This window comes from Pseudophryne corroboree, chromosome 10, assembly GCF_028390025.1.
Source record: "Pseudophryne corroboree isolate aPseCor3 chromosome 10, aPseCor3.hap2, whole genome shotgun sequence".
Lineage (NCBI taxonomy): Eukaryota > Metazoa > Chordata > Amphibia > Anura > Myobatrachidae > Pseudophryne > Pseudophryne corroboree.
Window position 1 is genome coordinate 354,345,961 of NC_086453.1, and position 25,424 is coordinate 354,371,384.

General features: G+C 42.1%; 1 protein-coding gene across 1 annotated transcript in view; it reads left to right on the forward strand.

Moving 5' to 3' along the window:
* The first annotated feature begins 1,966 nt into the window (after positions 1-1,966).
* The window catches only part of LOC134965362 (nicotinamide N-methyltransferase-like), a 54,868-nt gene continuing 31,410 nt past the window's right edge, over positions 1,967-25,424 (forward strand). Inside the window, exon 1 of the mRNA XM_063941829.1 lies at positions 1,967-2,117. Within this exon, the coding sequence (XP_063797899.1) occupies positions 1,967-2,117 (151 nt within the window). The remainder of the gene's footprint in view (positions 2,118-25,424) is intronic.

The following is a 25,424-nucleotide window of genomic DNA, read 5'->3' on the forward strand; positions in this document are numbered from 1 at the left end:
AATGGCCGGTCCCGCCACCTAAGCAGGATCAGAAGCTCCCCTCTAACGTAACGTCTCCCTGCCATTTTTGCCTGATGTACAGTAAGACGCCGGATGCAGTCCACAAACCGTGGATTGAATCTGTAGCCCACAATGCATGCAAACTGAATTTGCTTCCCCACCGCCTGCAATGTGGTATACCCATAACGGATTTTATCCGGTGTCTGTGTACAAAACATAATGGAGCCCAGCGGGAAAGAAAAAACAGACCAAACAAGTGTATTTATTTAAAAAAAAAAATATAAAAATAAATTCACCAGAAAAAAAAAATATTCCGGTCTCAACAGGATTCGAACACGGGATGCACGCATTGCAAGCAGACACTGTAACCATTATGCCACTGCTGACCATGTTATGAGTTGGTACTCCAGGTAAATATATGATGTGTTTTGATGTGGTGTACTATTAACGGATTTTGTCCAGTGTCTGTGTACAAACCATATTTATATTAGAAGGGATTAGGTACTTGGTTTGTCTTTTTTGGAGGCACAAGTATGGGTCCCCCGTATTTTTTACACCAGCATCGGGCTCCACTAGCTGGACAGATAATGCCACAGCCGGGGGTCACTTTTATACAGTGCCCTGCGGCCGTGGCATTAAATATCCAACTAGTCACCCCTGGCCGGGGTACCCTGGTAAATATATGATGTGTTCTACTCTTAGTGAACGCGGGGCACCGTGCTTAACATGGAGCATTCGCCACCTAGCGGTGAAAATGTGTATTACATGACGTGGGACACAACGCACGCCATAACGTTATTACAACTCGCGATTCAGGACCCTAAAAAGCGCGCTATGAGCAACGGTGTATGAGGATACATATGTATTATGCCCTACAGTAAAGCTTCTAATTTCTTTTAAATTACCTGCTTGTTGCCAAGGTTTTCACATGCTGTGTGTCATGTTCATTGCTAGGTGTTTCATGCACTTGGTGTCATGCTCATTTCCAGGGGTTTCATGGGCTGGGTGTCTTGCTCGTTGCCAGGGGTGTGTAATGCTCAGTTCCATGGGTAATGTTCATTGCCAGGGGTGTGTAATGCTAGTTGCCAAGGGTAATGCTCATTTCCAGGGGTGTGTAATTCTCATTGCCAGGGGTAATGTTCGTTACCAGGTTCAATGTTGTTGTCAGGGGTGTGTAATGCTCATTGCCAGAGGTAATGCTCATTTTCAGGGGTAATGTTATTGCCAGGGGTGTGTAATGCTTGTTGTCAGCGGTGTGTAGAGCTGGCACCAGCACCTGCATGCCAGCTCCCCCTCCTCCTTACCATAGTACTCCACTCGGGTGTTGGCGTTTCATGAAATGATGCATTGCGTTGTGACATCACGACACAAACGCGTCATTCTGCAAAACTTTACCCAGATTGGGGTACTATGATAGGGAAGAGTGGGAGAAATCTAGGGACAGGAAAAGTGCTGCGGTGGGAGCCCTGTGCAGTCGCATGACTCGTCCGCCACTGGAATGGCACTGCCTCCCGCAAAACACCCTCCTGCTGTCAGTCATTTGAGATTGAGTCCTCACTGTGAGCGTCCATGCAAAAGGACTTTGCGTCTGCATCTGAATCAGGTCCAATATTTGAATATGTATTCGCACCAGGAATATTGAAAAAAATTTACATTTGTAATTATCATATTTAATTACTTTTAATTAAATCACTGAAATATTGTGCACTATTTAAACATGTAATTGAAAAATGAATATTATGATAATTTATTCTGTTTCAGGAGATGATCACACTGTCACCTGCATTCCCATGACAGCTCCTGGGGCTGATACCCCATCATCTTATAACATTGATATCCTGGTTACTGATGAATATAAATAACTGGGTACTGGTGAGTATACTGTACACAGATATCCTGGGCCAGTTACATATACAGTAAGAGGGAAGACGTGAGAGTCAGTAAGTCTGTGATACAGTAATACAAGATGGATTCAAGCTCACATAAATTCTATCCTGTACACGGCTTTGATTCTAGAGAACATCTGGAAACATATTTTTCTAACAGACCAGACATGGTATTTGGAGAAGATACAATGAAATTTCCAATGGAATGTTTACACCATGCATTCAGTGAGGGTATGTACAGTAACAAAGCTATCCTAAGGGTAGGTGCATGTATGTGCGCAGTTGTGTTAGACTGTATTCTCCAATGAGATATGGACTTATATACTGTACATGACAAATATATTCTCGGTATGGCGATGCAGGGGCGTATCAATTGTTTGGCGAGGATGGCACTCGCCAGGCGCTCTGCCCAGAGGGGGGGGGGGGGTGCAACCTGGCAGTGCCACCCGAGATCAGTTTTGAATTTCATTAATGCTTCTATCTGCTCAGCTCAGCTGCTCTGCTCTCTCAGAAACATCAGCGCTGCCGCTGATTGAGAGAAAGTGGCAGAAGAGAGAACTGTTAGTTTCTGTCAACAGGAAAAGTCCAGTGAGGAATAGAGGGAGGGCACTCGCGGGGGCACTCTTTATCATACAATATATTGTCAGGCAGCAGTGGATCAAATGCAGCATTGGACAGCCTGTACTGTATAATCACAAAATACATGCTGCAGGGATTGAGTTTTAGCCATGTGTGTCCCGCCCCCACATCACCCGTGGGTGCACTTGTGGATATAGGGGGGGCACCCGCGGGGGGAGGGGGTATGAGGCAGGGCACACATGGCTAAAACTCAATCCTTGCAGCATGTATTTTGTGATTATACAGTACAGGCTGTCCAATGCTGCATCTGATCCACTGCTGCCTGACAATATATTGTATGATAAACAGTGGAGCAGCTCTTGCTGTAGTCTACATAGCAGCTCTGTACCTCAGGGGACCTCTCCTTTTTTGCTGGGCTGTGGAGGCTTTCTCCATGCCACAACAGCAGAGGATCAGATGTCCAACAAGCTCCTCCCCCTCCTTCCTGACAGAGGTAGAACAGAGCAGGAACTTTACAACAGCACCCATTGACCCTTCCCCCCCTCCCCTTATCTCATTCCTAACGTGACCAGTGGTGAAATGACTACTGGCATATTGTAACAGTGACACAGGAGTGGCTAAAAACCTGGAGCCTGGAGAGAACAGAAGCTTAAGGGGTGACAACCGCAGCAGAATCTTGGAAGAAAGGTCTCCAGGGAATCAGCTGGTAGAAGTAGTAAAAGGTTAGTGCTTATAATAGGAATCCGGTCAACATATTGGCATTTGGGATGAGTCGGGATCCCGACATGGATCACAGTGCTGATGCCGGAATCCCAACTGTCAGGTTCAGGGAAGGCTGTGGGGAGAGAGGGTTAGGGTTAAAAACTAAGGGGGGGAGGGTTAGGCGGCGGGGAGGGTTAAGGTTAGGCACTAAGGGGGGTGCATTAGGCAGCGCGGGGGGGAGAGTTAAGGGCCCCATACACTTATCCGACCACATGTCGGAGGCGATCGCAGGTGATCACCCCGGCAGCCTCCCGGGGGGCAGAATCGGCCATGATACATCGTATGCTTTCCTTTTTCATCTGATGTATCCTGGGCAATCCCAGCCATGCCCCCAGGTCAGACCTGATTGAATGTGCAGCACATTCAATCTGGAGGATCCGCACATCGGATCGGATCGGACCAGAGACACCTCAAAAATGCCTGATTTCACCCAATATATCGGGCCAAATGCCCGAATTGGGCTGAAATAGGGTATAATCGCTCTAGTGTATGGGGCCCTTTAGGGTTAGGCTGCTGGTAGGGAGAGTTAGGAGGGTAGATGGAGAGGGTTAAGATATTTACCTGGCAGGTACAGACTGTTATACCACTGTCAGTCTTCTGACACCTCTCACCATCTCAAGCACTGGCATCCCAATATCATCCCTTATATTATAATTATTATTTTTATTATTATTTATTATATCCATCTTATAAAACTTTTTAAATATTAAATTAATCTCTATTTTAAGCTTTTTTCTTTTAACATGTGGTAAAAAAACATTGAGAAAGGAGAATATAGTGATTTAGAGCAGAGTACACACCAGAATGACATCGCCACAATTTGTCATATAGGAACAACAAATCGTGCGGATGTCTAGTGTGTACCCTCAATTGCGCACTCCCATGGACAACATACAATATAATTTGATTGATCATGCTGCAGGTCAATCAAACGAGATCTTGTGCTGCAACTTTGTAGTGTAATGATGAACGGAACAAGGTATCATTCCGTCAGTCATTACATTGTGTAATGTGTACCAGCAATCTTGCATGGTCCGCAACGAAGGGAATTCATCCTGACCATCCACAATATTTCTGAATTTATAGATGTGTACCCAGCCTTTTTTATTATTATAGTACACTGGCTGTTGTGACATGGGCCATAACAAGGATAGAGGAGAACCCCTCCCCTTATCTCATCCTCAGCTCTTCCACTCTACCTCGTCTCCAAGGTCGGAAATACTGGCACTTTTCGACAAGAATAGGTCAAATTTGCATTTGACCTATTCAATTCACTTGCCATTTTTCTGACAATTCGTAAATTCCGACTTGTCAGAATACACAAGGATTTGCGGATTACCTGCGGATCCACATGTTTTGTCGGATTAGCGACCAAATCTGACAGTTTTTTTGCCCTGTTTCCAACAATGTCAACCTGACTTTAAAAAAAGTCGGATTGACATTGTCGGAAACGGACAAAACCTGTCGGATTTGGCCGCTAATTGAATACTAAACTGTCGGATCTGACAGTTCAGTAATTGAATAGAACCCTATGTGGCATAATGTGAATTGTGGACACTACTGTGTGGCATAGCGTGAATTGTGGGCACTATGTGTGGCATAATGTGAATTGTGGGCATTATATTTCAGTACATATAACATTATGCTGATGTTTAATGTTATATTACTGATTAAACTGTATACATCAGCTTAATTGATGCACCCCATAGCTGGATTAAAGAGGGGGCCCCTATCCCAGGGGACCCCGTCCCTGCCGTCCACCACAGGCTGTTTACTTGCATGCCGGGACGCGACGCTGCAGGCAGTGGTGTGACAATAGTGGGTGCAGGGATGGCTCCAGACTGCCTTCAGGGGCCGCCGCTCCACCTGTTCCCTGTCACACTACACTGCATTTCCACCCATGCACCGGAGATCTGTCGCAGTGCACTGCATTCCCCACCACTCTTCCGGAAATCTGAGCTGCCCGACGCCCCAGCGTCCCCGGCACCCTCCCTCCTCCAGCAACTGCCCTGTGTGTGTGGGGGGGGGGGGGTGAAGCAGTTATGGGCACAGTTCCAGGAGTATCCTCTATTCCAGCCTCACACTATCGTGCAGTGCCATGGTGCTGCATTGGCGCTGGCATTCTGATCCTCCTGCCGCCAGCCTCCTCTTCAACCTGTGCCTGGGTCTGCGGGCCTCCCTTGCTGGAGCGGTGAGTGACCAGAGAGCCCTGTGACCTCCTGCTTCCTACCCCCCTGTGAGTGGCCCCATGTACCCCCACCTTATGTGTGTGTGGCCCCCTCTTTCTCCCTCATCCTGGTGTGTGGACCCCTGTGTGTGTATGTGTGTATATGAAACCTTGTTCTCTCCTTTCCCTCCAACCCCCTGTGTGTGGCCCCTCTACCCCCTGTCTTATGTGTGTGTGGCACCATCTACCCCCCTCTCACATTGTTGTGTGTGTCACCCTGTGCCCCCCTACTCCTGTGTGTATAACGTTCTGTGCTCCCCATGTGTGGTGCATTGTGTCCCCTGCCCCTATGTTTGATACACTTTGCAACCCCTGCATCTCTGTGTGTGGCGCCCTATGCCCCCTACCCCCCACCGTGTTATACACCCTGTGCCCATTGCCTTTGTGTGTGTATCACACTGTGCCCCCCTACCCCTGTGTACATGACATTCTGTGCACCTATCTGGCGCAAATAAACTAGCTCAAGCTACTGAACTCATAGAAAATATAGAGTCAGCTACCCAACTGGATTTATTAAAATGTATTACTAAGTACTCCCTGAAAGATGCATACCCCAATGTGGAAATCGCTTTAAGGATCTTCCTGACACTACCTGTCACTGTGGCATCCTGTGAACGTAGATTCAGCAAACTGAAGCTGATTAAAAATTATCTTCGCTCGAGTATGGTGCAAAAACGCATATCAAATCTGGCTATACTTTCAATTGAGCAGAAGGTTGTGGAAAATATAGATTTGGAAGCCATAATTAGAGACTTTGCATCTATAAAAGCAAGAAGAGTAAAATTCTAGAACACTGCATTAATCAAGTTACCATTGTAACATAATTTTGCAGAGTATGCATATTTTTACTAATGCAACCTCTAATAAATGTTTAATAAGAGTTTATTTCTTTCAAAACTGTTAACTTTTGTTTTTATTTGCAAATATCCAAGATATAAGTAGAGATGAGCAGGTTCGGTTCCTCGGAATCCGAACCCCCCCGAACTTCACCCATTTTACACGGGTCCGAGGCAGCCTCGGATCTTCCCGCCTTGCTCGGTTAACCCGAGCGCGCCCGAACGTCATCATCCCGCTGTCGATTTCGCGAGATTCGTATTCTATATAAGGAGCCGCGCGTCGCCGCCATTTTCACTCGTGCATTGGAGATGATAGGGAGAGGACGTACAGCGTTCTCTCAGTTGTGTTCAGTGTGCTGCAAATATCTGTGTTCAGTGTGCTGCAAATATCTGTGTTCAGTGTGCTTGCAAATATCTGTGCTCAGTGTGCTGAAAATATCTACATTCTCTGCCTGAAAAATGCTCCATATCTGTGCTCAGTGTGCTGCAAATATCTGTGCTCAGTGTGCTTTACTGTGGGGACTGGTGACCACCAGTATTACATAGTAGGAGGACAGTGCAGGGTTTTGCTGACCAGGGACCACCAGTATTATACGTTCTCTGCCTGAAAAACGCTCCATATCTGTGATGCATTGTAGTATATAGTAGGAGGACAGTGCAGAATTTTGCTGACCAGTGACCACCAGTATTATATCAGTACGGTACAGTAGTCCACTGCTCTACCTACCTCTGTGTCGTCACGTATACTATCCATCCATTCCTGTGGTGCATTTAAGTTGTGTGCAGTATATATAGTAGGAGGACAGTGCATAATTTTGCTGACCACCAGTATATATCTAGTAGTACGGTACAGTAGTCCACTGCTCTACCTACCTCTGTGTCATCAAGTATACCATCCATCCAAACCTGTGGTGCATTTAAGTTGTGCACGGTATAGTAGGTGGACAGTGTATAATTTTGCTGACCACCAGTATATAATATATAGCAGTACGGTACAGTAGTCCACTGCTATACCTACCTCTGTGTCGTCAAGTATACTATCCATCCATACCTGTTGTGCATTTAAGTTGTGCACAGTATATATAGTAGGAGGACATTGCATAATTTTGCTGACCACCAGTATATAATATATAGCAGTACGGTACATAAGTCCACTGCTCTACCTACCTCTGTGTTGTCAAGTATACTATCCATCCAAACCTGTGGTGCATTTAAGTTGTGCGCAGTATATATAGTAGGAGGACATTGCATAATTTTGCTGACCACCAGTATACAATATATAGCAGTACGGTACAGTAGTCCACTGCTCTACCTACCTCTGTGTCGTCAAGTATACTATCCATCCATACCTGTGGTGCATTTAAGTTGTGCGCAGTATATATAGTAGGAGGACAGTGCATAATTTTGCTGACCACCAGTATATAATATATAGCAGTACGGTACAGTAGTAAACTGCTCTACCTACCTCTGTGTTGTCAAGTATACTATACATCCATACCTGTGGTGCATTTAAGTTGTGCGCAGTATATATAGTAGGAGGACAGTGCATAATTTTGCTGACCACCAGTATATAATATATAGCAGTATGGAACAGTAGTGCACTGCTCAACCTACCTCTGTGTCGTCAAGTATACTATCCATCCATACCTGTGGTGCATTTAAGTTGTGCGCAGTATATATAGTAGGAGGACAGTGCATAATTTTGATGACCACCAGTATATATCTAGCAGTACGGTACAGTAGTCCACTGCTCTACCTACCTCTGTGTCATCAAGTATACTATCCATCCAAACCTTTGTTGCATTTAATTTGTGCGCAGTATATATAGTAGGAGGACAGTGCATAATTTTGCTGACCACCAGTATATAATATATAGCAGTACGGTACAGTAGGCCACTGCTCTACCTACCTCTGTGTCGTCAAGTATACTATCCATCCATACCTGTGGTGCATTTAAGTTGTGCGCAGTATATATAGTAGGAGGACAGTGCATCATTTTGCTGACCACCAGTATATATCTAGCAGTATGGTACAGTAGTCCACTGATCTACCTACCTCTGTGTCATCAAGTATACTATCCATCCATACCTGTGGTGCATTTAAGTTGTGCGCAGTATATATAGTAGGAGGACAGTGCATAATTTTTCTGACCACCAGTATATATAATATAGCAGTATGGTACAGTAGGCCACTGCTCTACCTACCTCTGTGTCGTCAAGTATACTATCCATCCATACCTGTGGTGCATTTAAGTTGTGCACAGTATAAATAGTATGAGGACAGTGTATAATTTTGCTGACCACAAGTATATAATATATAGCAGTACGGTACAGTAGTCCACTGCTCTACCTACCTCTGTGTCATCAAGTATACTATCCATCCATACCTGTGGTGCATTTAAGTTGTGCGCAGTATATATAGTAGGAGGACAGTGCATAATTTTGCTGACCACCAGTATATAATATATAGCAGTACGGTACAGTAGTCCACAGCTGTACCTACCTCTGTGTCGTCAAGTATACTATCCATAAATACCTGTGGTGCATTTAAGTTGTGCGCAGTATAAATAGTAGGAGGACAGTGCATCATTTTGCTGACCACCAGTATATATCTAGCAGTACGGTACAGTAGTCCACTGCTCTACCTACCTCTGTGTCATCAAGTATACTATCCATCCATACCTGTGGTGCATTTAAGTTGTGCGCAGTATATATAGTAGGAGGACAGTGCATAATTTTGCTGACTACCAGTATATAATATATAGCAGTACGGTACAGTAGTCCACTGCTCTACCTACCTCTGTGTCATCAAGTATACTATTCTTCCATACATACCTGAAGTGCATTTAAGTTGTGCACAGTATATACAGTAGGAGGACAGTACATAATTTTGCTGACCACCAGTATATAATATATAGCAGTACGGTACAGTAGTCCACTGCTCTACCTACCTCTGTGTCATCAAGTATACTATCCATCCATACCTGTGGTGCATTTAAGTTGTGCGCAGTATATATAGTAGGAGGACAGTGCATCATTTTGCTGACCACCAGTATATAATATATAGCAGTACGGTACAGTAGTCCACTGCTCTACCTACCTCTGTGTCATCAAGTATATTATCCATACATACCTGTGGTGCATTTATGTTGTGCACAGTATACATAGTAGGAGGACAGTGCATAATTTTGCTGACCACCAGTATATAATATATAGCAGTACGGTACAGTAGTCCACTGCTCTACCTACCTCTGTGTCATCAAGTATACTATTCTTCCATACATACCCGAGGTGCATTTAAGTTGTGCACAGTATATATAGTAGGAGGACAGTGCATAATTTTGCTGACCACCAGTATATATCTAGCAGTACGGTACAGTAGTCCACTGCTCTACCTACCTCTGTGTCATCAAGTATACCATCCATCCAAACCTGTGGTGAATTTAAGTTGTGCACAGTATATATAGTAGGTGGACAGTGTATAATTTTGCTGACCACCAGTATATAATATATAGCAGTACGGTACATAAGTCCACTGCTCTACCTACCTCTGTGTTGTCAAGTATACTATCCATCCAAACCTGTGGTGCATTTAAGTTGTGCGCAGTAAATATAGTAGGAGGACATTGCATAATTTTGCTGACCACCAGTATATAATATATAGCAGTACGGTACAGTAGTCCACTGCTCTACCTACCTCTGTGTCGTCAAGTATACTATCCATCCATACCTGTGGTGCATTTAAGTTGTGCGCAGTATATATAGTAGGAGGACAGTGCATAATTTTGATGACCACCAGTATATAATATATAGCAGTATGGTACAGTAGTGCACTGCTCAACCTACCTCTGTGTCGTCAAGTATACTATCCATCCATACCTGTGGTGCATTTAAGTTGTGCGGAGTATATATAGTAGGAGGACAGTGCATAATTTTGATGACCACCAGTATATATCTAGCAGTACGGTACAGTAGTCCACTGCTCTACCTACCTCTGTGTCATCAAGTATACTATCCATCCAAACCTTTGTTGCATTTAAGTTGTGCGCAGTATATATAGTAGGAGGACAGTGCATAATTTTGCTGACCACCAGTATATAATATATAGCAGTACGGTACAGTAGGCCACTGCTCTACCTACCTCTGTGTCGTCAAGTATATTATCCATCCATACCTGTGGTGCATTTAAGTTGTGCGCAGTATATATAGTAGGAGGACAGTGCATCATTTTGCTGACCACCAGTATATATCTAGCAGTATGGTACAGTAGTCCACTGATCTACCTACCTCTGTGTCATCAACTATACTATCCATCCATACCTGTGGTGCATTTAAGTTGTGCGCAGTATATATAGTATGAGGACAGTGCATAATTTTTCTGACCACCAGTATATATAATATAGCAGTACGGTACAGTAGGCCACTGCTCTACCTACCTCTGTGTCGTCAAGTATACTATCCATCCATACCTGTGGTGCATTTAAGTTGTGCACAGTATATATAGTATGAGGACAGTGTATAATTTTGCTGACCACAAGTATATAATATATAGCAGTACGGTACAGTAGTCCACTGCTCTACCTACCTCTGTGTCATCAAGTATACTATCCATCCATACCTGTGGTGCATTTAAGTTGTGTGCAGTATATATAGTAGGAGGACAGTGCATAATTTTTCTGACCACCAGTATATAATATATAGCAGTACGGTACAGTAGTCCACAGCTGTACCTACCTCTGTGTCGTCAAGTATACTATCCATAAATACCTGTGGTGCATTTAAGTTGTGCGCAGTATAAATAGTAGGAGGACAGTGCATCATTTTGCTGACCACCAGTATATATCTAGCAGTACGGTACAGTAGTCCACTGCTCTACCTACCTCTGTGTCATCAAGTATACTATCCATCCATACCTGTGGTGCATTTAAGTTGTGCGCAGTATATATAGTAGGAGGACAGTGCATAATTTTGCTGACTACCAGTATATAATATATAGCAGTACGGTACAGTAGTCCACTGCTCTACCTACCTCTGTGTCATCAAGTATACTATTCTTCCATACATACCTGAAGTGCATTTAAGTTGTGCACAGTATATATAGTAGGAGGACAGTACATAATTTTGCTGACCACCAGTATATAATATATAGCAGTACGGTACAGTAGTCCACTGCTCTACCTACCTCTGTGTCATCAAGTATACTATCCATCCATACCTGTGGTGCATTTAAGTTGTGCGCAGTATATATAGTAGGAGGACAGTGCATCATTTTGCTGACCACCAGTATATAATATATAGCAGTACGGTACAGTAGTTCACTGCTCTACCTACCTCTGTGTCATCAAGTATATTATCCATACATACCTGTGGTGCATTTATGTTGTGCACGGTATACATAGTAGGAGGACAATACATAATTTTGCTGACCACCAGTATATAATATATAGCAGTACGGTACAGTAGTCCACTGCTCTACCTACCTCTGTGTCATCAAGTATACTATCCATCCATACCTGTGGTGCATTTAAGTTGTGCGCAGTATATATAGTAGGAGGACAGTGCATCATTTTGCTGACCACCAGTATATAATATATAGCAGTACGGTACAGTAGTCCACTGCTCTACCTACCTCTGTGTCATCAAGTATATTATCCATACATACCTGTGGTGCATTTATGTTGTGCACAGTATACATAGTAGGAGGACAGTGCATAATTTTGCTGACCACCAGTATATAATATATAGCAGTACGGTACAGTAGTACACTGCTCTACCTACCTCTGTGTCATCAAGTATACTATTCTTCCATACATACCTGAGGTGCATTTAAGTTGTGCACAGTATATATAGTAGGAGGACAGTGCATAATTTTGCTGACCACCAGTATATATCTAGCAGTACGGTACAGTAGTCCACTGCTCTACCTACCTCTGTGTCATCAAGTATACCATCCATCCAAACCTGTGGTGAATTTAAGTTGTGCACAGTATATATAGTAGGTGGACAGTGTATAATTTTGATGACCACCAGTATATAATATATAGCAGTACGGTACAGTAGTACACTGCTATACCTACCTCTGTGTCGTCAAGTATACTATCCATCCATACCTGTGGTGCATTTAAGTTGTGCACAGTATATATAGTAGGAGGACAGTGCATAATTTTTCTGACCACCAGTATATAATATATAGCAGTACGGTACAGTAGTCCACAGCTGTACCTACCTCTGTGTCGTCAAGTATACTATCCATAAATACCTGTGGTGCATTTAAGTTGTGCGCAGTATAAATAGTAGGAGGACAGTGCATCATTTTGCTGACCACCAGTATATATCTAGCAGTACGGTACAGTAGTCCACTGCTCTACCTACCTCTGTGTCATCAAGTATACTATCCATCCATACCTGTGGTGCATTTAAGTTGTGCGCAGTATATATAGTAGGAGGACAGTGCATAATTTTGCTGACAACCAGTATATAATATATAGCAGTACGGTACAGTAGGCCACTGCTCTACCTACCTCTGTGTCGTCAAGTATACTATCCATCCATACCTGTGGTGCATTTAAGTTGTGCGCAGTATATATAGTAGGAGGACAGTGCATCATTTTGCTGACCACCAGTATATATCTAGCAGTATGGTACAGTAGTCCACTGATCTACCTACCTCTGTGTCATCAAGTATACTATCCATCCATACCTGTGGTGCATTTAAGTTGTGCGCAGTATATATAGTAGGAGGACAGTGCATAATTTTTCTGACCACCAGTATATATAATATAGCAGTACGGTACAGTAGGCCACTGCTCTACCTACCTCTGTGTCGTCAAGTATACTATCCATCCATACCTGTGGTGCATTTAAGTTGTGCACAGTATATATAGTATGAGGACAGTGTATAATTTTGCTGACCACAAGTATATAATATATAGCAGTACGGTACAGTAGTCCACTGCTCTACCTACCTCTGTGTCATCAAGTATACTATCCATCCATACCTGTGGTGCATTTAAGTTGTGCGCAGTATATATAGTAGGAGGACAGTGCATAATTTTGCTGACCACCAGTATATAATATATAGCAGTACGGTACAGTAGTCCACAGCTGTACCTACCTCTGTGTCGTCAAGTATACTATCCATAAATACCTGTGGTGCATTTAAGTTGTGCGCAGTATAAATAGTAGGAGGACAGTGCATCATTTTGCTGACCACCAGTATATATCTAGCAGTACGGTACAGTAGTCCACTGCTCTACCTACCTCTGTGTCATCAAGTATACTATCCATCCATACCTGTGGTGCATTTAAGTTGTGCGCAGTATATATAGTAGGAGGACAGTGCATAATTTTGCTGACTACCAGTATATAATATATAGCAGTACGGTACAGTAGTCCACTGCTCTACCTACCTCTGTGTCATCAAGTATACTATTCTTCCATACATACCTGAAGTGCATTTAAGTTGTGCACAGTATATACAGTAGGAGGACAGTACATAATTTTGCTGACCACCAGTATATAATATATAGCAGTACGGTACAGTAGTCCACTGCTCTACCTACCTCTGTGTCATCAAGTATACTATCCATCCATACCTGTGGTGCATTTAAGTTGTGCGCAGTATATATAGTAGGAGGACAGTGCATCATTTTGCTGACCACCAGTATATAATATATAGCAGTACGGTACAGTAGTCCACTGCTCTACCTACCTCTGTGTCATCAAGTATATTATCCATACATACCTGTGGTGCATTTATGTTGTGCACAGTATACATAGTAGGAGGACAGTGCATAATTTTGCTGACCACCAGTATATAATATATAGCAGTACGGTACAGTAGTCCACTGCTCTACCTACCTCTGTGTCATCAAGTATACTATTCTTCCATACATACCTGAGGTGCATTTAAGTTGTGCACAGTATGTATAGTAGGAGGACAGTGCATAATTTTGCTGACCACCAGTATATATCTAGCAGTACGGTACAGTAGTCCACTGCTCTACCTACCTCTGTGTCATCAAGTATACCATCCATCCAAACCTGTGGTGAATTTAAGTTGTGCACAGTATATATAGTAGGAGGACAGTGCATAATTTTGCTGACCACCAGTATATAATATATAGCAGTACGGTACAGTAGTCCACTGCTCTACCTACCTCTGTGTCATCAAGTATACTATTCTTCCATACATACCTGAGGTGCATTTAAGTTGTGCACAGTATATATAGTAGGAGGACAGTGCATAATTTTGCTGACCACCAGTATATATCTAGCAGTACGGTACAGTAGTCCACTGCTCTACCTACCTCTGTGTCATCAAGTATACCATCCATCCAAACCTGTGGTGAATTTAAGTTGTGCACAGTATATATAGTAGGTGGACAGTGTATAATTTTGATGACCACCAGTATATAATATATAGCAGTACGGTACAGTAGTCCACTGCTATACCTACCTCTGTGTCGTCAAGTATACTATCCATCCATACCTGTGGTGCATTTAAGTTGTGCACAGTATATATAGTAGGAGGACAGTGCATAATTTTTCTGACCACCAGTATATAATATATAGCAGTACGGTACAGTAGTCCACAGCTGTACCTACCTCTGTGTCGTCAAGTTTACTATCCATAAATACCTGTGGTGCATTTAAGTTGTGCGCAGTATAAATAGTAGGAGGACAGTGCATCATTTTGCTGACCACCAGTATATATCTAGCAGTACGGTACAGTAGTCCACTGCTCTACCTACCTCTGTGTCATCAAGTATACTATCCATCCATACCTGTGGTGCATTTAAGTTGTGCGCAGTATATATAGTAGGAGGACAGTGCATAATTTTGCTGACAACCAGTATATAATATATAGCAGTACGGTACAGTAGGCCACTGCTCTACCTACCTCTGTGTCGTCAAGTATACTATCCATCCATACCTGTGGTGCATTTAAGTTGTGCGCAGTATATATAGTAGGAGGACAGTGCATCATTTTGCTGACCACCAGTATATATCTAGCAGTATGGTACAGTAGTCCACTGATCTACCTACCTCTGTGTCATCAAGTATACTATCCATCCATACCTGTGGTGCATTTAAGTTGTGCGCAGTATATATAGTAGGAGGACAGTGCATCATTTTTCTGACCACCAGTATATATAATATAGCAGTACGGTACAGTAGGCCACTGCTCTACCTACCTCTGTGTCGTCAAGTATACTATCCATCCATACCTGTGGTGCATTTAAGTTGTGCACAGTATATATAGTATGAGGACAGTGTATAATTTTGCTGACCACAAGTATATAATATATAGCAGTACGGTACAGTAGTCCACTGCTCTACCTACCTCTGTGTCATCAAGTATACTATCCATCCATACCTGTGGTGCATTTAAGTTGTGCGCAGTATATATAGTAGGAGGACAGTGCATAATTTTGCTGACCACCAGTATATAATATATAGCAGTACGGTACAGTAGTCCACAGCTGTACCTACCTCTGTGTCGTCAAGTATACTATCCATAAATACCTGTGGTGCATTTAAGTTGTGCGCAGTATAAATAGTAGGAGGACAGTGCATCATTTTGCTGACCACCAGTATATATCTAGCAGTACGGTACAGTAGTCCACTGCTCTACCTACCTCTGTGTCATCAAGTATACTATCCATCCATACCTGTGGTGCATTTAAGTTGTGCGCAGTATATATAGTAGGAGGACAGTGCATAATTTTGCTGACTACCAGTATATAATATATAGCAGTACGGTACAGTAGTCCACTGCTCTACCTACCTCTGTGTCATCAAGTATACTATTCTTCCATACATACCTGAAGTGCATTTAAGTTGTGCACAGTATATACAGTAGGAGGACAGTACATAATTTTGCTGACCACCAGTATATAATATATAGCAGTACGGTACAGTAGTCCACTGCTCTACCTACCTCTGTGTCATCAAGTATACTATCCATCCATACCTGTGGTGCATTTAAGTTGTGCGCAGTATATATAGTAGGAGGACAGTGCATCATTTTGCTGACCACCAGTATATAATATATAGCAGTACGGTACAGTAGTCCACTGCTCTACCTACCTCTGTCATCAAGTATATTATCCATACATACCTGTGGTGCATTTATGTTGTGCACAGTATACATAGTAGGAGGACAGTGCATAATTTTGCAGACCACCAGTATATAATATATAGCAGTACGGTACAGTAGTCCACTGCTCTACCTACCTCTGTGTCATCAAGTATACTATTCTTCCATACATACCTGAGGTGCATTTAAGTTGTGCACAGTATGTATAGTAGGAGGACAGTGCATAATTTTGCTGACCACCAGTATATATCTAGCAGTACGGTACAGTAGTCCACTGCTCTACCTACCTCTGTGTCATCAAGTATACCATCCATCCAAACCTGTGGTGAATTTAAGTTGTGCACAGTATATATAGTAGGTGGACAGTGTATAATTTTGCTGACCACCAGTATATAATATATAGCAGTACGGTACAGTAGTCCACTGCTCTACCTACCTCTGTGTCGTCAAGTATACTATCCATCCATACCTGTGGTGCATTTAAGTTGTGCGCAGTATATATTGTAGGAGGACAGTGCATAATTTTGATGACCACCAGTATATAATATATAGCAGTATGGTACAGTAGTGCACTGCTCAACCTACCTCTGTGTCGTCAAGTATACTATCCATCCATACCTGTGGTGCATTTAAGTTGTGCGCAGTATATATAGTAGGAGGACAGTGCATAATTTTGATGACCACCAGTATATATCTAGCAGTACGGTACAGTAGTCCACTGCTCTACCTACCTCTGTGTCATCAAGTATACTATCCATCCAAACCTTTGTTGCATTTAAGTTGTGCGCAGTATATATAGTAGGAGGACAGTGCATAATTTTGCTGACCACCAGTATATAATATATAGCAGTACGGTACAGTAGGCCACTGCTCTACCTACCTCTGTGTCGTCAAGTATATTATCCATCCATACCTGTGGTGCATTTAAGTTGTGCGCAGTATATATAGTAGAAGGACAGTGCATCATTTTGCTAACCACCAGTATATATCTAGCAGTATGGTACAGTAGTCCACTGATCTACCTACCTCTGTGTCATCAACTATACTATCCATCCATACCTGTGGTGCATTTAAGTTGTGCGCAGTATATATAGTAGGAGGACAGTGCATAATTTTTCTGACCACCAGTATATATAATATAGCAGTACGGTACAGTAGGCCACTGCTCTACCTACCTCTGTGTCGTCAAGTATACTATCCATCCATACCTGTGGTGCATTTAAGTTGTGCACAGTATATATAGTATGAGGACAGTGTATAATTTTGCTGACCACCAGTATATAATATATAGCAGTACGGTACATTAGTCCACTGCTCTACCTACCTCTGTGTCATCAAGTATACTATCCATCCATACCTGTGGTGCATTTAAGTTGTGCGCAGTATATATAGTAGGAGGATAGTGCATAATTTTTCTGACCACCAGTATATAATATATAGCAGTACGGTACAGTAGTCCACAGCTGTACCTACCTCTGTGTCGTCAAGTATACTATCCATAAATACCTGTGGTGCATTTAAGTTGTGCGCAGTATAAATAGTAGGAGGACAGTGCATCATTTTGCTGACCACCAGTATATATCTAGCAGTACGGTACAGTAGTCCACTGCTCTACCTACCTCTGTGTCATCAAGTATACTATCCATCCATACCTGTGGTGCATTTAAGTTGTGCGCAGTATATATAGTAGGAGGACAGTGCATAATTTTGCTGACTACCAGTATATAATATATAGCAGTACGGTACAGTAGTCCACTGCTCTACCTACCTCTGTGTCATCAAGTATACTATTCTTCCATACATATCTGAAGTGCATTTAAGTTGTGCACAGTATATATAGTAGGAGGACAGTACATCATTTTGCTGACCACCAGTATATAATATATAGCAGTACGGTACAGTAGTCCACTGCTCTACCTACCTCTGTGTCATCAAGTATACTATCCATCCATACCTGTGGTGCATTTAAGTTGTGCGCAGTATATATAGTAGGAGGACAGTGCATCATTTTGCTGACCACCAGTATATAATATATAGCAGTACGGTACAGTAGTTCACTGCTCTACCTACCTCTGTGTCATCAAGTATATTATCCATACATACCTGTGGTGCATTTATGTTGTGCACAGTATACATAGTAGGAGGACAGTGCATAATTTTGCTGACCACCAGTATATAATATATAGCAGTACGGTACAGTAGTCCACTGCTCTACCTACCTCTGTGTCATCAAGTATACTATTCTTCCATACATACCTGAGGTGCATTTAAGTTGTGCACAGTATATATAGTAGGAGGACAGTGCATAATTTTGCTGACCACCAGTATATATCTAGCAGTACGGTACAGTAGTCCACTGCTCTACCTACCTCTGTGTCATCAAGTATACCATCCATCCAAACCTGTGGTGCATTTAAGTTGTGCACAGTATATATAGTAGGTGGACAGTGCATAATTTTGCTGACCACCAGTATATATCTAGCAGTACGGTACAGTAGTCCACTGCTCTACCTACCTCTGTGTCATCAAGTATACCATCCATCCAAACCTGTGGTGAATTTAAGTTGTGCACAGTATATATAGTAGGTGGACAGTGTATAATTTTGCTGACCACCAGTATATAATATATAGCAGTACGGTACAGTATTCCACTGCTATACCTACCTCTGTGTCGTCAAGTATACTATCCATCCATACCTGTGGTGCATTTAAGTTGTGCACAGTATATATAGTAGGAGGACATTGCATAATTTTGCTGACCACCAGTATATAATATATAGCAGTACGGTACATAAGTCCACTGCTCTACCTACCTCTGTGTTGTCAAGTATACTATCCATCCAAACCTGTGGTGCATTTAAGTTGTGCGCAGTATATATAGTAGGAGGACAGTGCATAATTTTGATGACCACCAGTATATATCTAGCAGTACGGTACAGTAGTCCACTGCTCTACCTACCTCTGTGTCATCAAGTATACTATCCATACAAACCTTTGTTGCATTTAAGTTGTGCGCAGTATATATAGTAGGAGGACAGTGCATAATTTTGCTGACCACCAGTATATAATATATAGCAGTACGGTACAGTAGGCCACTGCTCTACCTACCTCTGTGTCGTCAAGTATATTATCCATCCATACCTGTGGTGCATTTAAGTTGTGCGCAGTATATATAGTAGGAGGACAGTGCATCATTTTGCTGACCACCAGTATATATCTAGCAGTACGGTACAGTAGTCCACTGATCTACCTACCTCTGTGTCATCAACTATACTATCCATCCATACCTGTGGTGCATTTAAGTTGTGCGCAGTATATATAGTAGGAGGACAGTGCATAATTTTTCTGACCACCAGTATATATAATATAGCAGTACGGTACAGTAGGCCACTGCTCTACCTACCTCTGTGTCGTCAAGTATACTATCCATCCATACCTGTGGTGCATTTAAGTTGTGCACAGTATATATAGTATGAGGACAGTGTATAATTTTGCTGACCACAAGTATATAATATATAGCAGTACGGTACAGTAGTCCACTGCTCTACCTACCTCTGTGTCATCAAGTATACTATCCATCCATACCTGTGGTGCATTTAAGTTGTGCGCAGTATATATAGTAGGAGGACAGTGCATAATTTTTCTGACCACCAGTATATAATATATAACAGTACGGTACAGTAGTCCACAGCTGTACCTACCTCTGTGTCATCAAGTATACTATCCATAAATACCTGTGGTGCATTTAAGTTGTGCGCAGTATAAATAGTAGGAGGACAGTGCATCATTTTGCTGACCACCAGTATATATCTAGCAGTACGGTACAGTAGTCCACTGCTCTACCTACCTCTGTGTCATCAAGTATACTATCCATCCATACCTGTGGTGCATTTAAGTTGTGCGCAGTATATATAGTAGGAGGACAGTGCATAATTTTGCTGACCACCAGTATATAATATATAGCAGTACGGTACAGTAGTCCACTGCTCTACCTACCTCTGTGTCATCAAGTTTACTATTCTTCCATACATACCTGAAGTGCATTTAAGTTGTGCACAGTATATATAGTAGGAGGACAGTACATAATTTTGCTGACCACCAGTATATAATATATAGCAGTACGGTACAGTAGTCCACTGCTCTACCTACCTCTGTGTCGTCAAGTATATTATCCATACATACCTGTGGTGCATTTATGTTGTGCACAGTATACATAGTAGGAGGACAGTGCATAATTTTGCTGACCACCAGTATATAATATATAGCAGTACGGTACAGTAGTAAACTGCTCTACCTACCTCTGTGTTGTCAAGTATACTATACATCCATACCTGTGGTGCATTTAAGTTGTGCGCAGTATATATAGTAGGAGGACAGTGCATAATTTTGCTGACCACCAGTATATAATATATAGCAGTATGGTACAGTAGTGCACTGCTCAACCTACCTCTGTGTCGTCAAGTATACTATCCATCCATACCTGTGGTGCATTTAAGTTGTGCGCAGTATATATAGTAGGAGGACAGTGCATAATTTTGATGACCACCAGTATATATCTAGCAGTACGGTACAGTAGTCCACTGCTCTACCTACCTCTGTGTCATCAAGTATACTATCCATCCAAACCTTTGTTGCATTTAAGTTGTGCGCAGTATATATAGTAGGAGGACAGTGCATAATTTTGCTGACCACCAGTATATAATATATAGCAGTACGGTACAGTAGGCCACTGCTCTACCTACCTCTGTGTCGTCAAGTATACTATCCATCCATACCTGTGGTGCATTTAAGTTGTGCGCAGTATATATAGTAGGAGGACAGTGCATCATTTTGCTGACCACCAGTATATATCTAGCAGTATGGTACAGTAGTCCACTGATCTACCTACCTCTGTGTCATCAAGTATACTATCCATCCATACCTGTGGTGCATTTAAGTTGTGCGCAGTATATATAGTAGGAGGACAGTGCATAATTTTTTTGACCACCAGTATATATAATATAGCAGTACGGTACAGTAGGCCACTGCTCTACCTACCTCTGTGTCGTCAAGTATACTATCCATCCATACCTGTGGTGCATTTAAGTTGTGCACAGTATATATAGTATGAGTACAGTGTATAATTTTGCTGACCACAAGTATATAATATATAGCAGTACGGTACAGTAGTCCACAGCTGTACCTACCTCTTTGTCGTCTAGTATACTATCCATAAATACCTGTGGTGCATTTAAGTTGTGCGCAGTATAAATAGTAGGAGGACAGTGCATCATTTTGCTGACCACCAGTATATATCTAGCAGTACGGTACAGTAGTCCACTGCTCTACCTACCTCTGTGTCATCAAGTATACTATCCATCCATACCTGTGGTGCATTTAAGTTGTGCGCAGTATATATAGTAGGAGGACAGTGCATAATTTTGCTGACTACCAGTATATAATATATAGCTGTACGGTACAGTAGTCCACTGCTCTACCTACCTCTGTGTCATCAAGTATACTATTCTTCCATACATACCTGAAGTGCATTTAAGTTGTGCACAGTATATACAGTAGGAGGACAGTACATAATTTTGCTGACCACCAGTATATAATATATAGCAGTACGGTACAGTAGTCCACTGCTCTACCTACCTCTGTGTCATCAAGTATACTATCCATCCATACCTGTGGTGCATTTAAGTTGTGCGCAGTATATATAGTAGGAGGACAGTGCATCATTTTGCTGACCACCAGTATATAATATATAGCAGTACGGTACAGTAGTCCACTGCTCTACCTACCTCTGTGTCATCAAGTATATTATCCATACATACCTGTGGTGCATTTATGTTGTGCACAGTATACATAGTAGGAGGACAGTGCATAATTTTGCTGACCACCAGTATATAATATATAGCAGTACGGTACAGTAGTCCACTGCTCTACCTACCTCTGTGTCATCAAGTATACTATTCTTCCATACATACCTGAGGTGCATTTAAGTTGTGCACAGTATATATAGTAGGAGGACAGTGCATAATTTTGCTGACCACCAGTATATATCTAGCAGTACGGTACAGTAGTCCACTGCTCTACCTACCTCTGTGTCATCAAGTATACCATCCATCCAAACCTGTGGTGAATTTAAGTTGTGCACAGTATATATAGTAGGTGGACAGTGTATAATTTTGCTGACCACCAGTATATAATATATAGCAGTACGTTACAGTATTCCACTGCTATACCTACCTCTGTGTTGTCAAGTATACTATCCATCCATACCTGTGGTGCATTTAAGTTGTGCACAGTATATACAGTAGGAGGACATTGCATAATTTTGCTGACCACCAGTATATAATATATAGCAGTACGGTACATAAGTCCACTGCTCCACCTACCTCTGTGTCGTCAAGTATACTATCCATCCATACCTGTGGTGCATTTAAGTTGTGCACAGTATATATAGTAGGAGGACAGTGCATAATTTTGCTGACCACCAGTATATATCTAGCAGTACGGTACAGTAGTCCACTGCTCTACCTACCTCTGTGTCATCAAGTATACCATCCATCCAAACCTGTGGTGCATTTAAGTTGTGCACAGTATATATAGTAGGTGGACAGTGCATAATTTTGCTGACCACCAGTATATATCTAGCAGTACGGTACAGTAGTCCACTGCTCTACCTACCTCTGTGTCATCAAGTATACCATCCATCCAAACCTGTGGTGAATTTAAGTTGTGCACAGTATATATAGTAGGTGGACAGTGTATAATTTTGCTGACCACCAGTATATAATATATAGCAGTACGGTACAGTATTCCACTGCTATACCTACCTCTGTGTTGTCAAGTATACTATCCATCCATACCTGTGGTGCATTTAAGTTGTGCACAGTATATATAGTAGGAGGACATTGCATAATTTTGCTGACCACCAGTATATAATATATAGCAGTACGGTACATAAGTCCACTGCTCCACCTACCTCTGTGTCGTCAAGTATACTATCCATCCATACCTGTGGTGCATTTAAGTTGTGCACAGTATATATAGTAGGAGGACAGTGCATAATTTTGCTGACCACCAGTATATATCTAGCAGTACGGTACAGTAGTCCACTGCTCTACCTACCTCTGTGTCATCAAGTATACCATCCATCCAAACCTGTGGTGCATTTAAGTTGTGCACAGTATATATAGTAGGTGGACAGTGCATAATTTTGCTGACCACCAGTATATATCTAGCAGTACGGTACAGTAGTCCACTGCTCTACCTACCTCTGTGTCATCAAGTATACCATCCATCCAAACCTGTGGTGAATTTAAGTTGTGCACAGTATATATAGTAGGTGGACAGTGTATAATTTTGCTGACCACCAGTATATAATATATAGCAGTACGTTACAGTATTCCACTGCTATACCTACTTCTGTGTTGTCAAGTATACTATCCATCCATACCTGTGGTGCATTTAAGTTGTGCGCAGTATATATAGTAGGAGGACATTGCATAATTTTGCTGACCACCAGTATATAATATATAGCAGTACGGTACAGTAGTCCACTGCTCTACCTACCTCTGTGTCGTCAAGTATACTATCCATCCATACCTGTGGTGCATTTAAGTTGTGCGCAGTATATATAGTAGGAGGACAGTGCATAATTTTGCTGACCACCAGTATATAATATATAGCAGTACGGTACAGTAGTAAACTGCTCTACCTACCTCTGTGTTGTCAAGTATACTATACATCCATACCTGTGGTGCATTTAAGTTGTGCGCAGTATATATAGTAGGAGGACAGTGCATAATTTTGATGACCACCAGTATATAATATATAGCAGTATGGTACAGTAGTGCACTGCTCAACCTACCTCTGTGTCGTCAAGTATTCTATCCATCCATACCTGTGGTGCATTTAAGTTGTGCGCAGTATATAGAGTAGGAGGACAGTGCATAATTTTGATGACCACCAGTATATATCTAGCAGTACGGTACAGTAGTCCACTGCTCTACCTACCTCTGTGTCATCAAGTATACTATCCATCCAAACCTTTGTTGCATTTAAGTTGTGCGCAGTATATATAGTAGGAGGACAGTGCATAATTTTGCTGACCACCAGTATATAATATATAGCAGTACGGTACAGTAGTCCACTGCTCTACCTACCTCTGTGTCGTAAAGTATACTTTCCATCCATACCTGTGGTGCATTTAAGTTGTGCGCAGTATATATAGTAGGAGGACAGTGCATCATTTTGCTGACCACCAGTATATATCTAGCAGTACGGTACAGTAGTCCACTGATCTACCTACCTCTGTGTCATCAAGTATACTATCCATCCATACCTGTGGAGCATTTAAGTTGTGCGTAGTATATATAGTAGGAGGACAGTGCATAATTTTTCTGACCACCAGTATATATAATATAGCAGTACGGTACAGCAGGCCACTGCTCTACCTACCTCTGTGTCGTCAAGTATACTATCCATCCATACCTGTGGTGCATTTAAGTTGTGCACAGTATATATAGTGTGAGGACAGTGTATAATTTTGCTGACCACCAGTATATAATATATAGCAGTACGGTACAGTAGTCCACAGCTGTACCTACCTCTGTGTCGTCAAGTATACTATCCATAAATACCTGTGGTGCATTTAAGTTGTGCGCAGTATAAATAGTAGGAGGACAGTGCATCATTTTGCTGACCACCAGTATATATCTAGTAGTACGGTACAGTAGTCCACTGCTCTACCTACCTCTGTGTCATCAAGTATACTATCCATCCATACCTGTGGTGCATTTAAGTTGTGCGCAGTATATATAGTAGGAGGACAGTGCATAATTTTGCTGACTACCAGTATATAATATATAGCAGTACGGTACAGTAGTCCACTGCTCTACCTACCTCTGTGTCATCAAGTATACTATTCTTCCATACATACCTGAAGTGCATTTAAGTTGTGCACAGTATATATAGTAGGAGGACAGTACATAATTTTGCTGACCACCAGTATATAATATATAGCAGTACGGTACAGTAGTCCAC